Here is a 17,455-nt window from a genome sequence, read left to right as displayed (position 1 = left end):
TAAGGCGCTTAAGGAGTATTTAAAGAATATATTATAGAAGAGATATATAAGACTATTAGAGTTCTTAGTAGGATACCTAATTCTATAGATATTAAAGAAGAATAGAAAACTATAACTATATATTAATTACTAATACTTAAATAAGATTATAATTAAGAATTAATACTTATTACCGCTTATAACGAAAATTAGAGATAAGATTAAAAAAGCTAAATAGTTTACTATACTTAACCTAAAAGAAGCTTATAACCTTATACGAATAAAAGAAGGCTATAAGTAAATAATAGTATTCTAAACTAGTAAAGAATATTATAAATATCTAGTAATACCTTTTAGGCTTACTAACGTATTAGTAACCTTTTAAAGAATAATTAATATAATCTTATAAAAACAACTAGAAGTGTTTATAATTATATACCTTAATAATATTCTTATTTATTTAAATACCCTTAAGAAATATAAATAATATATATATAAGGTATTATAAACTCTATAGGATAATAAACTCTTAATTAAAGCCTTAAAATACTAGTTCTATTAGAATACTATATACTTTTTAGGGTATATACTTATATATAAAGAAATATAAATAAGCTTAAATAAGATTAAAACTATTAAGAAATAGCTTATATTAAAGAATTTAAAGAAAGTTAAAGAATTTATAGTATTTGTAAACTTTTACTATAAATTCTTAAGCGAATATAAAGATATCTTATAACCTCTTATAAACTTAATAAAGAAAGAAGTTAGCTTTTAATAGAATAAACTAAAAGCTATAGTATTCTAAAAAATAAAAGATTTAGTTACGTTAGAACTTATATTAAAAGCACTTAATTAGAATAAACCTTATAAGCTTAAAATAAACGCTTTAAACTTTATATTAGGCGAATAGCTTAAATAATAAGATAATTAAGAAAGATTACACTTAATTATATTCTTCTTAAAGAAACTCTATAAATTTAAACTTAATTATAGAATTTATAATAAAGAACTTATAGCTATTATTAAGTGCTTTAAAGAATAAAGATACTATCTTATAGAAGTAAAGCATTAAATTAAGGTTTATACTAACTATAAGAATCTTATATTATTCTTAACTATAAAGAATTTAAATAAATAATAGATTAAATAGTATAAAACCCTTATAAATTATAACTTTAAGATTATATACCGTAAAGAATTTAAAAATAAAAGAGTAAACGCGCTTAATTAAAAAGAGAACTTAAAATTAAATAAGTAAGTGAGTAATACACCCTTATTACACGCTATTAAGAATAGAAACCTTATACTAGGTACCTAAGAAATTAATATAATATAATAAGTTAAGCTAAATAAAATATAAATGTATTAAATTATATTATATATTAAAAATAATAGCTATTTAAATAATTAAGAAACGAAAACGCATTTATTTAAGAAAGGTAAAACCTTCTTATATAATAAACGGTAGTATATTTCTAGTACACTTTAAGAATAGCTTATTAAGGAAATACACGAGCACCTATTACACGAATATTAGGGTGTAAGGAAAACAATTAGTAGGCTAAAAAGATTATATAACTTTTTAGAAAGTAGAAAAATAATATAAGAAGTTATTAAGAAATGTAACACGTGTAATAAAGCAAAATTAATGTAACACGTATTATATAGAGAATTACAACTAATATTATTATTTAAAAGAGTATAGTAAACTATTATAATAGACTTTATTATTAAACTACTAAAGTTAAAAGAACCTATAATAAAAGTAACTTATAATAGTATTTTAGTTATTATAAATAAACTTATAAAATACGCCTACTATATTTTATATAAGAAATTAAGTAATACTAAGAACTTAGCGTATATATTCTTTAAAATAGTTATTATATAGTATAAATTACTAATAAAGCTTATATTAAATTATAATAAATTATTTACCTTAAACTTTTAGAAATGCCTTATAGAAACTATAAAGATTAAATAAAGCTTATTAATGGTATTCCACTTATAATTAAATAGACAAATAAAAATCTTAAATTAAATACTTAAATAATATCTATAAAGCTATATTAACTACTAATAGAATAATTAGGTAAAATAGCTACTATTAGTATAATAGGCTTATAATAGCTCTAAGATTAATAATATAAAAATATTATTATTTAGGGTAAATTACGAATTTAACCCTATTATTAAGACACATGTAATATAAAATATAAACGCGTTAGTAGCTATAACGTATATAGTAACTATAATAGAAATATAAAAACACTTATAATAGAAATAAATATTTTCATAGAATTAAATAAAATATTACGCGAATAAAAAGAGATTACTAGCGCTAATCCTAGAGAAGAGATATAAAGTATATCTTATTCGTAAAAACATTAAAACTAAGTAATCTAATAATAAACTTAATTAAAAGAAGATTAAATTATTCCTTATTAAACGGAAAATCTTAAATACTAACTATAAACTATTATTACTAGATAAAATAAGAATCTATTTTATATTTTATATATTATTACTAGAGAAAGCACTAAATAAATCTATAATCACTATAAATATTATAATAAAAGATACTAACGAATATAAAGTTAAACGAATACTTAAAGTATAAGAAGATATAAAGAATTATTATTATCTTATTAAATAAAAGGGATATTTAAACTTTAAAAACACCTAGAAACCAGCTAAAAATCTTACGAACTACTTAATATTACTTAAATAGTTTTATTTCTAAGAAATGCATTCTAATTAATCTCTTAAGTACCGTCTAATAACTTAATATTAAACTTAATATTTAAGAAATAAATTAAAGTAAGATCTAGATTCTTAGAAGAAGTAAAAAGAACCCTTATAGTCTTTTAAAGCTATTTAGTCTCCTTATACTTTACACGTTCTAACTCTTTAACGTTATTAATACCACGCGTAATTACACGTATTATTTTCTTAAACTATAATTTCTTTTATTTTTAAAGATAAAGAACCTTCTCTTTTACCTCTTTTAGCTTACGCTTTAACTTAATATATTAAGACGTAATATTTCGTAATTAAGTAAAAGACACTCCCTAAACGTTATACTATAATAAGTTTAAATAAATACACTTCGTATATTAAGAGCAGAGCATTAACAAGAAAACTACATTTTCATTTTTTAAAAAAGCTTAAATAATTAATAATAAATCTAATAAAATACTTGAATTATAATAATAAATACATAAAATAGCTAATATTATAGCCAATCAGCTTATTTAAAAACGTGGGTCCCTTTAGCTTTTTGTAAGCTTAAAAACTAGATTATATAGTTTTCTAAAAACTTACTACACTACACTACACTACAAAAACTACAAAATGTAGTTTTTGAAGTTTTAGGCTTATAATAGTATATAAAGACCCACTTTTTTTATTATAAGCTTATAATTTTAGATTTATGCTAGTTATTCGTAAAACTTATAATTCTATAAGTATTTTATTAGATTTAATATAATGTTTTATATTCGAAACTACAAAAACTATAAAACTACAAAACTACACTACTTCTAATGCTCTGATTAAGAGAAGTTAGAAGAAGAAACTTAATATTTAAGGATATTATAGCCCTTATAAGCGAAATAGGACGGTATAGTTAAAAGAAAAAGACTTATAAGAATAGCTGCTAGAAGATTATTATAATAAAGGACTAATACCTTAAAAGCCTTTAACTTTTACTTAATAACACGATTAGCAGGTATAATAGTATATAATAATAGAAGAAGAAAGTTACTCTAGGACCTTAAATAGCCTACTTTAATAGCCTTAAGAATAAGACTAATAAGAGAGAGGTATAATATTATAAACGTTACTAAACGCGGGAAGAACTAGGCTATATTAGGGAAGGTAAAGCTATAATAGGAGAGAACTAAAACGTTACGTGCTAGGTCACGTAATTATAAAGTAATTAATGGATTACCTATTAATTACTATAAGCTAAGTAATTATTAGATCACTTATTAATTGCTATAAGTTAGGGATTAATAGATAGATAAATAATTAGGGTAATTATAAGTTTATAATAGAGAGATAGATAAGTACTTAAGAAGGGGGTATTTTACCGTAGTAGATAATCTAGTTCTTTATTAATTAATCTAAGTAATAGTTTTACTATTAAGAGTTATACTCTTAATAGCCTTATTATAATATTACTTAAAAGCTACTTTATAGTATTTAACCTAACTTACTTCCTAAGAAATAGACCTACTATGCCTTAGAACCTAAGCCACCGTTACATATAGTTTAAATAGCCTTAAACGTTAATATAAACGTTCTAGTAAATACTATGTAGCGGCATTTATACTTATAAGTTAAAGGAAGTTAAATAGTGCATTTAATCGTAGCTACGTTATTAATATAAGAGAATAAGCACACGTATAAGTCTTTAATTTAATAAGTTTTACCTTTATAATTAATTTTATAAGGTCTTTTACTAATATTTTATTAAGTCTTTTAATTAGCCTTATATAAGCTTATATTACGTAACTAAATTATTTAAGTTATTTAAGTACTTATTTACACTTATAGTAAGCTATAGCTTATAATACGTGCGATTAAAATTACTAGTATTTTAAAAGTATTTAATTACTTTATTTAAATTAATTTATTACTTATTTAAGAATCTTACTATTCTTAAGAAGTGAGTTACAGGAATTAAAAAGTAACTAGATCGTAATACCACGTATAGAGTTATAAGTGTGTGTGTGTGTGTCGCGTTTAGGCTAATAAAATACTTAGGTAAAACTACGAAACCACGTTCTATTAGACTTTATTATCGTCCTTATTTTAGAACTAAAATAAGCCCCTTTAAACTTAAATATAAAAACCTATAGTATTAAAGCTAATAGTTAATTAATTAGCTACTTATTACTATATTAGCTAAATTATTATATAAATAGCTTCTTACTTAACGTAAATAAGAACGTTTAAATCTAATTATAAACTTCTTAAATATACTATAAATCCCTAAATAATAGCGTAAGTCTTAAAGTTAATACTTATAAAGTAAAGAATATTTTCTAATAAATAAAAACTCTTATAAATAAGTTAAAGCTTATAGCTAAAAGACTTTAATAAGAGTATATTAATTCCTAGAAAAAGAACGCTAAAAACGTTATCTTTAATAATAGTAAGTATAAAGAGAAAATTAATAATAATAAAGCTATTAAAGGATTTAACTTTAAAGTTACCCGTTTTAATATATTTAAGGAATAAGTAATAAAGACTTTATTTAAATACGTTAGCTCTAATAATATTTTAAGTAAATTACGTAAGAAGAACCTAATAGCTATAAATAAAAAGCTTTAAATGTTCTTAATATAAGATATTATAGGCGATTTCTTTTTTTATAATAATAACTTTAAATTTCTGAAATTTATTAAAGCTTAGGTCTCTTAATAAGAGTATTCTCTTAATATAATTTAAAAGAATAACCCTTATGACTTACCTTTTATTAATTATTAGATTTTATAATTAATTAATTATCCTATCTCTTAAGCTTTCTTTTAAGTAAAACGTTCTACTTAAACTTAATAGCCTTTAGCTTACCACGTATTATACGTTATAATAAACCTTAAGTGTATAATAAAGAAAATTAACGGTAAAAAAGAAAAGCTAAAAAGAAAGCTAGTCTTTTTACTTAAAGCTATAGTATTACTTTCTAGTAACTTAAAAGACTTTTTAAAGGTATATAATAATATTACTACTATTATAGGATATATTTATACCCGCTATATAAAGATAATAGCTAATATTATAATAGCTATAGTTTATAATTATATTAGACTTTAACGAGGATTAATAGGTTAAGCTACCTTTCTTTATTAGCTAAACTTTAATTACTTCTTATCTCACTTTTATTATAACCTTCACGTATATTACCCTCTCTTAAGTAGAGCATTAGAAGTAGTATAGTTTTATAGTTTTATAGTTTTTGTAGTTTCGAATATAAAAAATTATATTAAATCTAATAAAGTACTTATAAGATTATAAGTTTTACGGATAAATAGTATAAATCTTCTACTATAAGCTAACATGAAAAAGTGGGTCCTTATAAGCTCTTATAAGCCTAGAACTGTAAAAACTATAAAATGTAGTTTTTGTAGTATAGTGTAGTGTAGTGTGTTTTTAGAAAATTACATAATCTAGTTTTTAAGCTTATAATAAGCTAGAAGGACCCACTTTCTTATGTGAGCTGATTGGTTATAATATTAGCTAATTTATGTATTTTTTATTATAATTCAAGTATTTCATTAGATTTATTATTAATTATTTAAGCTTTTTTGAAAATTGAAAATATAGTTTTCTTATTAATGCTCTGCTCTTAAGTAAGAAATAATAAGATAATAAGTATAAGCTAAAGATTATAAACCTTTTTATAGCTCTTTATAATACTAAGAGTAATTAAGTTCTTATAACTAGTAGCTTAGGTATAAATAAAACTAAACTTATATATAAACTAATTTATATAGTATAAGATAATAGTTACCTTTTAAACGTTAAATAAAATAACGTCTTTAACCTTAATTAATAATTATCTTAAATTAAGTTAAATCCTAACCTAAAAGATAATAGCGTTATAAAAAACCTTAAAGAGCTTACTAAAAAGCCTCTTAACTTATAAATTAAGCTAAAGTTAAAGAAGTAAATAAGTAATACTATATTATAGTTTATTAGAGCTTTAATTACTATTAAACCTTTAAAGAAGAATAAGAAGATAATAAATTACGTTATATAATCTACCGCTTAAAATAAGTAAGTAAATAACGTATATATATAACTCTTTATAAAGATATACGATAAAGATTATCTTTAAGTTTTTCCCCTTTATATTAAAATTAATTATACTCTTATATTTAAATCGCTTAAACCTCTTTTATATAAGTAGCCTAATAAGAAAGTATTTTACGCTTATTAGGAGATAATTAAATATATTAATAAAGATTTAATACGTGTATATAGCGAGTAAAACCCTAGTTTTTACCTATTATCCCTTACGTTATAAAGTTATAAAGCTCTTCTTAAATACCCTAGTTATTAGCTAAAGGTTAAATATATAAATCCCGTTAAATAGTATATTAAGTACTTAAAGGTAATAATTAAAGTTAAAGAACTTTACGCCTTTATCTTTAATTACTATTAAACTATTATTATTATTATTATAATTATAGCTAAGATTATTAATTATTACTAAGAATAGTCTTTAGTTTTAGTAATTATTAATAAGGCTAATTAATTAATAAAGGTATTAAATCTCGTTTCTCTTATAAAATAACTTATAATCTCACGTATTATTTATAAAGATATTAAGTAATTTATACTAGTTAATTTAACTTATAATTACGTTATTTCCTTTAAAGTAATAATTAATAGTAAGCTAAAGAACTTTAAGTATAACTAAATCTTTAATTAAGCCTTTATAAGTTTATTAAAGAGAGCTATTTATTTAGCTATAATTAACGTGAATCTTAGTAAGAACTTTTACTTTTAGGGTATTATTTAAGATTTCGCGGCCTTTTAGCTTAATACTAGTAATATTATTATTATAAATTAAAGGGGAAATAATATTACGAAATAACTTAAAATATAATAGAATTAGTTATTACCTAGCGTATTATTAAATTAAATTCTTATTAGTATTAACTCTTTTAAAGAGATTAAAGGGATATTATTTATTAATAGAACCTAAGCTTATTTTTACGTGAAACACGCTATCTAAATTTTATAAGAGTTTAAGCTACCTTAACTTAAAGATTACTTCATAAATAAATAACTAATATACTATAATTAAGTTCTTATTTTATATATATATAAGTAATAAGTAATTTTATATTAAGCGCTTATTAATAAGATTACTTTATAAGAGCTTTCTCTTAGCTTAATTAAAGTTTATATTATTAATAACTTTATTAGTTTCTAGTTTAAGTATATTATTATAACTTTAATATATAATAATAAACTAGGTTTTATTAGGGACTTTAAAAGACTTAACATAGCTTTATCTTACGCTATATTAGGTTAAATAATTATAATAAATAGTAAATTTCTTATTAAGTAAAATAATATTCTTAGAAAACTTTAATAATACTATAAAGAGACCTATATATATATAAACTTATTACTTAATAATAAGTTCTATTATAATTATTTATAGTTTAATTATTATAAGGCTTAATACCTTATAAATATAATTTACTATAAATGTAAGAATAAATAAAAGAATAAACGTTATATTAAATATTCCGCTAGAAATTACTAAAACCTATATACGTATAAATACTCTATTAATAACGTTAATATTAACTTTACTTTTAATAACGTTACTTATAATCCCTTTTTTTTAATAAAAGATATTAATATAATAAAGCTTTTACTTAATAAGAAATAAAAAGCTTAAAGAAAGCACGCGCCTCTATTAATAAGTAAATAAGCTTATTAAGTTAAATAGCTACTTTAAGTAATTAGCTTTACTATTAATAAACTAAAAAAGGTACCTTACTTAAATAACGTTAAACTAATAATCTTTACTACTATTAATACTATAATAGCTAGCTATAAGAATAAAGCTACTAGTAGAGATACTTAGGGTAATACTAATACTACTAGTATAAATAGTATAATAGCTATTAATAGAGATACTTAGAGTAATATTAACACTACTAGTATAAATAGTATAATAGCTACTAATAGAGATACTTAAGGTAATTGTAACGGTGGCTTAGGTTCTAAGGCACAGTAGGTCTGTTTCTTAGGAAGTAAGTCAGGTTGAATGCTACAGAGTAGCTTTTGAGCAGTATCACAATAAGGCCGTTAAGAGTATAACTCTCAATAGTAAAACTATTGCTTAGATTGATCAATAGAGATCTAGACTATCTGACTATGGGAATACCTCCTCCTTAAGTACTCGTCTATCTCTCTATTGTAGTCCTGGATCAGATAGATCCCATCTGATCCCCCGTGCTGGATCAGGTTGATCCCCTCTGATCCATTGAGTTGGATCAGACTGATCCCATCTGATCCCCTCACGTGACCTGCGATCCCGTCGGGCCCCATTCTTGTCTGCATGCTGGCGGCCCATGACGCCGGCCAACTGCTTCAGGTACCCTTGGTTCGTAACATAATACTCCTCCCCCATTGGTCTTGTCCTCAAGGCCATTTCGTTTCGTCCGGTAAGTATTCTCTTCCTTCCCCTCTTTCCCTTTTTTCTTTCTTCGTCATTCTTTTCACAATGTCTTCTGACCGTGTTTCGAAACAGCGATCTCGCCCTAACCAGAAGATTGATCGCAAACGTCTTTCCGAGTTCATATCTGCCTTTGGCTTCGTCATGCCTTCCTGCGATTCGTGTCGAAAAAACAATCGAGAGTGCATTGTCGCTGAAGGGAAAGACAGGTGCAGCGAATGTGCTTTGCGTGGTTACACCAGCTGCAATCCGGGCGGAACGTCTTCGGATGCTTATAATCGTGTCCTTCGCGAAAAGGATCGTCTCGACAGAGAACGTGCTTCGGCCGAGGAGGATTTGGAGCGGGCGATGGCTCGTTTGCAAAGGATTCGTCGTCAGGAGAAATTTTTGCGACAAAAGGCTGCGGAGATGATTGCTCGTGGTGTGGAGAGTCTGGACGAGTTAGAGGCCCAGGAGCGTCTGGAGTTGGAGTCCAACATGCTTAATCAGACACCCGAGTTTCTAGCAGACTTGGGTTTCCCTATTCCTGATGAGTTTTTATTCTCTGGTGGAACTGTTCAAGCGACGTCGAGCAGTTCGTGAGATTCTTGGCTGGTTCCCAGGTGTTTTCGGAGTTTGGATATCCCTTCCATTTAACGAGATAATGACGATTCTTTGTATCTCCCCGTGCTTTGAGTATCCGTTCGACTTCGTATTCGTTGGTATCTTCCGTTGTGATGTTGGTAGCGATTGTAGATTCATCTGGTGCTTTCTCTAGTAGCGATATATGAAATATGGGATGGATTTTCATTCCATCTGGTAATGATAGTTCGTAGTTGGTATTCGAGATTTTCCGTTTGATAAGGAATGGTCCGATCTTCTTCCAGTCGAGTTTGTCGCTGGGTCGCTTAGTTTTGATGTTTTTGCGAATGAGGTATACTTTATGTCCCTCCTCTAGGATTGGCGCTGGCAATCTCTTTCTGTCCGCGTAGTGTTTCATTCGGTTCTGCAAAAATATCCATTCCTGTTGCAAGTGTTTCTGTATTTCTGTCATGGTTGCTGCATGCGTTGTAGCTGCTGGCGCGTTCACATTCTGTGTCGCATGTGTCTCGATGATAGGGTCAAATCCGTAATTTGCCCTGAACGGTGACATCTTCATGTTGTCAATTTCGGAGCTATTGTAAGCCCATTGTGCTAGTGGTAGCCATTCTACCCAATCATTCTGTTGGTAGTTGACATAGCTTCGCAGATATTGTTCGAGTATTTGGTTCAAGATTTCTGTTTGTCCATCTGATTGTGGGTGGAATGCCGTTGATAAGCTTTGTTTGATCTTCATGGTTTCCATGAGGCATTTCCAAAAGTTTGAGGTGAACAATTTGTCGCGATCCGATATAAGCTTTGTTGGTAATCCATGTTGTGCAATGACTGTTTTGAAGAACATATACGCTAAGTCCTTGGTGTTGCTCGATTCCTTGTATGGAATGTAGTAGGCGTATTTTGTGAGTTTGTCCACAATAACTAGGATGCTGTCGTAAGCTACTCCTGTCATGGGTTCTTTTGACTTCGGTAGTTTGACGATGAAGTCCATTGTAACAGTTTGCCATGCTCTCTCAGGTGGCGATATCGGTTGTAATTCTCCGTATGGTGCGTGTCGCGCTGATTTTGCTTTGTTGCACGTGTCGCATTTCTTGATGACTTCTTGTACCATTTTTCTGCTTTCTGGGAAGTCGTACGATCTTCTTAGCCTGCTGATCGTTTTCCCTACACCCTGATGTCCGTGTAGTGGGTGCTCGTGTATTTCCTTGACAAGCTGTTCTTGAAGTGTACTGGGAACATACTGCCGTTCATTGTACAAGAAGGTCTTGCCTTCCTTGGACAGATGCGTTTTCGTTTCCCAATTGTCCAGATAGCTGTCATTCTTAATGCATGATGCGATCCGATGCATCCATGTTTCATCTGGCTTGACTTGCCATGTCATGTTGATTTCTCGGGTGCCTAGCACAAGGTTCCCATCCTTGGTGGCGCGTAGCAAGGGTGCATTACTCACTTGCTCATCCGATTTCAAATCCTCTCTTCGGCTGAGCGCGTCTGCTCTTCCGTTTTCGGATCCTTTACGGTATATGATTTCGAAGTCATAATCCGTGAGGGTTTCATACCATCTGATCTGTCGTTTGTTCAGATCCTTTGTGGTCAAGAACGATGTGAGATTCTTGTGATCGGTATAGACCTTGATTTGATGCTTTGCTCCTATGAGATAGTGTCTCCATTCTTTGAAGCACTCAATGATAGCCATGAGTTCTTTGTCGTGGATCCCATAGTTGAGTTCGGGTCCGTGGAGTTTCTTCGAGAAGAATGCAACTGGGTGCAATCTTCCTTGATCATCTCGTTGTCCAAGCTGTCCGCCTAGTGCAAAGTCTGAGGCGTCCGTTTCAAGCTCATAAGGTTTGTCCTGATCAGGTGCTTTCAACACAGGTTCTGACGTAACTAAATCTTTCATTTTCTGGAATGCCGTGGCTTCTGGTTCGTTCCATTGGAAGCCGACTTCTTTCTTTGTTAGGTTTGTAAGAGGTCGTGAGATGTCTCCATATCCGCTCAAGAACTTGCGGTAGAAGTTCACGAATGCTGTGAATCCTCTAACTTCCTTCAGATTCTTTGGTGTAGGCCATTCCTTGATGGTTTTGATCTTATCCGGGCTCATTCGTATTTCTCCGTATGTGAGCACGTACCCTAGAAAGTGCACAGTGTTCTGGTGGAACTGGCATTTCGAGGCTTCGACTAAGAGTTTGTTGTCCTGTAGAGTTTGTAGTACCTCATGTACATGTCGTTTGTGTTCCTCAAGGGTATCTGAATAAATGAGGATATCGTCGAGGTATACAACCACAAACACTCCTAGTTGTTTCCGTAAGATTGTATCGATCATTCTTTGAAAGGTTGCTGGTGCGTTGGTAAGCCCGAAAGGCATCACTAGATATTCGTAGTGTCCTCTGCTGGTTCGAAATGCTGTCATCCACTCGTGGCCTTCTTTCATCCGTATAAGGTTATAGGCTCCTTTTAAGTCGAGTGTGGTGAACCATTTGGCTTTTCCAACTTTGTCTCTGATTTCCGTCATAAGCGGTAACGGGTATCGATTCTTGATTGTGATCTTATTCAAGTGTCGGTAATCGATGCATGGTCGTAGTTTCCCGTTCTTCTTTGGTACCCACAGGATTGGGTATCCTGCTGGGGACTCTGATGGTCGTATGTATCCTTTTTGTAGCATGTCCTCCAGATACTCCTTGAGCGCCTTGTCCTGCTCAGGGTTCTGAGGATAAATTTTGTTGAACGTTGGTTCAGTACCGGGCTGGAGTCTGATCTCGTGGTCCCAGCGTGAATGCTCCGGTAGTCCTGTTTCTAGCTCTCCGCTGAACAGCTTGCTGTACTGTGAGTATTCCTCGGGAATCTCCGTTGTCTCAGCTTTTGGCTCTCTGGCGATCACATATATTCCTAGAGGCCTGTCGTAGTTCGAATGAGGTGCCCTTCGTAGGCCGCTCTCTGCTTCGTAACCGCATCCTGGTAAATCCCATTGAAGTTGGCCGGTTCTCCAATTGACTCGTGGATTGCTCGCCCGCAACCAGGGTATCCCTAATATAACATCGTGTTTTGAGATCACTGTGATATCTAGTGTAACTCGGTGTTTCGTGCCTTGTATGTCGACTAGAAGCTGCGCAACTTCCATGTCAACTACTCCTTGGCTATACTTCACCGCAGTTCCTTCCACAGTCGTGAGTCGGTAGGGCTCGTCTTTGGGTGTCCAAGGCAATCGTAATCTGTTGACGAGATTCGGCGAGATAAAATTTCCTTGTGCTCCGCTATCAATCATTGCCTGGATCCTTTGTCCCATTATAGTCATGTCGATCATGAGGTGTGCTGTGCTGCCGATGTTTGCAGTACATAGAGACCTGTCAGATCTCCGTCGAGGAATCGGTCTTAATTGCGACGACGGCTGTCGTTTCCCGATTTGTTGATCCTGTCCTCATGTCGTTCTCTAGCGCGTTGTTCTAGGCGCTGTCGTCGGCGGTTGTCTTCCGACGCATTGTTGGAGCTTCCTTGGTGATCGCTTGATCTACCATCTGTGTTAATCGAACTCGGGCTAAGCGAGTTGCTCACAGTCACACAGTTCCCTTCCTCCTTGCATTGTGGGGTTATGGCTTGGGTAGTGTGTGCGTTATCCTTAGCACAGTATAACTTTCCGTTCAATATCTTTGAATCGGTTCGTCGTAATTTCGGTTGTATCGTAAGGGTTGTTCTCCTTCCCTTTCGTTCTCGTGGAAACCATCCGCTACCTTGCTTGCTGCTAAGGTGCGTGTAGCAATTGTCATCGTAACAGAAGGTCCAATTAAGGAGTCTGTGTTCGATTTCAGGTTCGTCTTTCTCAGTTGGATGATTCTCTTCTTCTTGGATCTGTTCCAGTGAAGGTTCACTTTTTGGTGAGGGTGTCCAGTGTTCCCAAAAGTCGTCGGGTACTGGTTGGGTTCCGAACTCCCAATCTTCATCCGAACTGATGTTGTTTGCTAACGTGGGGCTTCCTTCATTGCTTGCCATACTAAGATTTCGCGTGGGCAAGTCTTCTCGATTTGCGGCATGGAGCTTCTTGCCTTCAGGGATTGGCTTCCATGGCTTTTTCGGGGCTCTGCATTTATTCGCAAAGTGTCCAGTCTTGCCACAATTGTAACAAGTCTTCCCCTTTTCCTTATTCGCGGCGTCAAGTTCCATAGGTCCGGCGTGGTACCCGTATGCTGTCGATGTTCGGCGTGGCTTGCTACTATTAGGTTTATTGAACCTAGCATATGTTCCGAATTTCCTGTGACTTTTTTCGTGACGTCGCTCGTATAGACGGTTGTCTGCCTTGATGACCATTTCGACGAAGTCGTCAAATAACTCAGGACGATCTTCTCGATAAATGTCATCCTTCACTTCTTCTTTGAGTCCTTGATAGAAGACTTCCATTTTGGGTTCGGTATTCCAGTTGAGTTTTGCTGCGATGCGTTTGAATTCCCTAGCGTAATGAGCTGCAGATCCGGTCTGCTTGAGTCGAGTAAGTTGTCGTGTAGCTTCCTTATGCTCATCGGGATTTCCAAATGCAGCGAGAAGTCGTTCTTCGAAGGTTTCGTAATCAGAGAAGATGTGGACAACTTCCGCTCCGGCTTCGGCACCGTGCTTAAGATGTGCGCGGAGGGTTGGCTCCCACCATTCCATTGCTTTCCCAGTCAAGAGGTTGCCAATGCAAAGAATCTGTGACTCAGGTGTCGTGTAGATTTTTTCGTTGACTCGTAGGTAAGCTTGGGCTTGTGTGAGAAAGTTCCTCACATCACCCTTGTAGCCATCGTATGATTCAGGCTTGGGGAATTTTGGCATGTTGTTGTTGTTGATAGAGGATGCAGGTGTGAGATTTTGAACTGCTGCAAGTTCCTCTTCTCGTGCCTCAAGTTTTTCGTAGAGATCATTCTGTCGGTCGAGAAGCTGTCGATTCTGCTTCTCGAGCTCGGTGATCTTGTCATGAAGGTACTTCATCATCTCCCCGGGGTTGGTGGTCTTTCCGCTTGAAGTAGACATCTTGGAAGTCGTTACTGCTCAAAGTTTCAAGGTAACTTACTGAACAGGATTGATCAAAATGTAACGGTGGCTTAGGTTCTAAGGCACAGTAGGTCTGTTTCTTAGGAAGTAAGTCAGGTTGAATGCTACAGAGTAGCTTTTGAGCAGTATCACAATAAGGCCGTTAAGAGTATAACTCTCAATAGTAAAACTATTGCTTAGATTGATCAATAGAGATCTAGACTATCTGACTATGGGAATACCTCCTCCTTAAGTACTCGTCTATCTCTCTATTGTAGTCCTGGATCAGATAGATCCCATCTGATCCCCCGTGCTGGATCAGGTTGATCCCCTCTGATCCATTGAGTTGGATCAGACTGATCCCATCTGATCCCCTCACGTGACCTGCGATCCCGTCGGGCCCCATTCTTGTCTGCATGCTGGCGGCCCATGACGCCGGCCAACTGCTTCAGGTACCCTTGGTTCGTAACAGTAATACTAATACTATTAGTATAAATAGTATAATAGCTATTAATAGAGATACTTAAGGTAATACTATTAACGCTAATAGTAATATTTAAGATAATAATACTAACTTAATAACCGCTAATAGTAATACTTAAGGTAAAATAATTAATAATAATAATAATATAACCACGTTAAAAAATAACGCTTAGGCTAGAAATACTATTAATATAAGTGTATTTATTAAGTGTATATAATAAGAAAGGGAATTAAAGAATAAAAATAAAGGAAAATAAATGGAAATAAAGAAATTATATAAAAGGGGGAAACTTATTATACTTTTTATTATTAAAGTAAATTTCTTTTTTTTTCTTTATTATTATAATAATAAGACTATTATCTTTTTTTAAATAAGAAAATATTAAGGCTTATATAATTACGTGTAAGGTATTATTAGTATAAGGCTTATATAGTTACGTGTAAGGTACTATATTACTATTATTACGCTAGCACTCTTAAGCTAGCTCTTTTCCTTTAATATATAATTAACTTCTTCACTTCTTTTAGCTCTCTTATAATATAACTTATTAGTTGCATTACGAGCTCTTGTAACCTCGCTATAGCTCCCTTCCGTGAGCCCTCACAAGGGAGCTACTGGCGTTCGATGGGGAGGATTTAGTTAACTGGTACGCCAGCCTTATCGTAATTTCTCTAACAGGACTAACCAGAACGACAGATTATACCTCCGAATTCCTCCTCGCTAGATCATCCGAATCAGCGGGCTCGAACGATAGATGAGGACGATATAGGAATGGTCAAGTTTAAAGGAAGGGACGATAGAGCATATCAGAGTGTGAGAGGGGATATCGAAGAGCTGGTTGAAAATAGTCAAGGGGCAACAGGGACGAGAGGCGCATCAACTAGTTAGTGTAGCAATATATCTACGCGGCAAGACACTGCTAATACTCCGGCAGATATTGCTCAGGAAGACCGGGAATGCATCCAACACTTACGCGTCACCGATCCACGGGACGACAAGAAGCGCATCGAGAAAACTAAGGGCGGTCTACTGGAGAACTTGTACCGCTAGATCCTCGATAACACCGCCTTTCAACGATAGCGTAACGACCGGCAGAGCCAAGTGCTCTGGATCAAGGGCGGCCCTAGCAAGGGAAAGACGATGCTGCTCTGTGGTATCATTCACGAATCACAGAAGCAGGCCGCGAACCAAGTGGTCTACTTCTTCTGCCAGGGCACAGACTCTCGACTGAACAACGCCACGGCCGTGTTGAGGGGTCTACTCTACGTATTGGTGGATCAGCAGTCAGCGCTCGTCTCCCACGTACGGAAGAAGTATGACAACACAGGAAAGCAACCCTTCAAGGATCTAAATGCTTGGGATGCACTATCCAAGATATTTAAAAACATGCTGCGGGACCCAAGCCTAAAGAGCACGTACTTTATCATCAATGCACTCGACGAATGCAAAACAGACTTACCGCAACTCCTCGACCTGGTCGTCCAAACCTCCTCTAAATCTTGTGCCAAGTGGATTGTGGCCAGCCGTGACCAAATCAGCATAGAGCGGGGCCTGCGGCTTGATGAGTCGCGGACGAGGCTCAGTCTAGAGCTGAAAGAAAATGCAAAGCAAGTATCTCATGCCGTCGCCGAGTATATCCGCCACTGCGTTTCCGAGTTGATAGAAATACAGAACGATAAACGCCTCCAAGAACAAGTCCTAGATAAAATACAAAAGAAGGCCAATGGCACGTTTCTTTGGGTATCTCTCGTCATTAAAGAGCTCAAAGACGAAAATACCATGAGTTGGGACTTCCTAAAGGTCATTGATGAAATGCCCACAGATTTGAACGACCTGTATGGTCGAATGCTAGAATATCACGTTGACAGCTATGGAAGCAGATTAAATAGTGGAATTATCCTTAGGATTTAAACTATCTAGGTACGGAAAACAGGCCCTTATTTATAGATATTAAGGTCGTTTAATAGGTTACCTAAAAAGTAATTAATTTAAGGGGTTTTACGATATTTAGCTATTAAAGGTCTAGCTTTAATAGAGTGGTAGTATAAGCCTTCTTTTAAGGCTTTTTATATAATTAAAAAGCAATTATTTAAGGTGTTTTAAGGCTTATTAGAGTCCCTAATAAATAATAGCCTTTTTTTATTAAAAGAGGCCTTTAATATTAATATACCCCTATAAATTAGGTTAATAGCTTACTATTAAAGCTA

General features: G+C 32.8%; 1 protein-coding gene across 1 annotated transcript; it reads left to right on the top strand.

Annotated features, from left to right (window-relative positions):
* Window positions 1-16,388: 16,388 nt before the first annotated feature.
* Window positions 16,389-17,159, top strand: J3458_019695 (uncharacterized protein; the record flags this gene model as incomplete). The annotated part of the gene is made up of 1 exon (XM_007814256.2): window positions 16,389-17,159. The coding sequence occupies one exon, from the start codon at window positions 16,389-16,391 to the stop codon at window positions 17,157-17,159; it is 771 nt and encodes a 256-aa protein (XP_007812447.2).
* Between the last annotated feature and the right edge of the window lie 296 nt (window positions 17,160-17,455).

Source organism: Metarhizium acridum (assembly GCF_019434415.1).
Source record: "Metarhizium acridum strain ARSEF 324 chromosome Unknown scaffold_568, whole genome shotgun sequence".
NCBI classification, from domain to species: Eukaryota; Fungi; Ascomycota; class Sordariomycetes; order Hypocreales; family Clavicipitaceae; genus Metarhizium; species Metarhizium acridum.
This window is presented reverse-complemented; position numbering and strand designations above follow the sequence as displayed.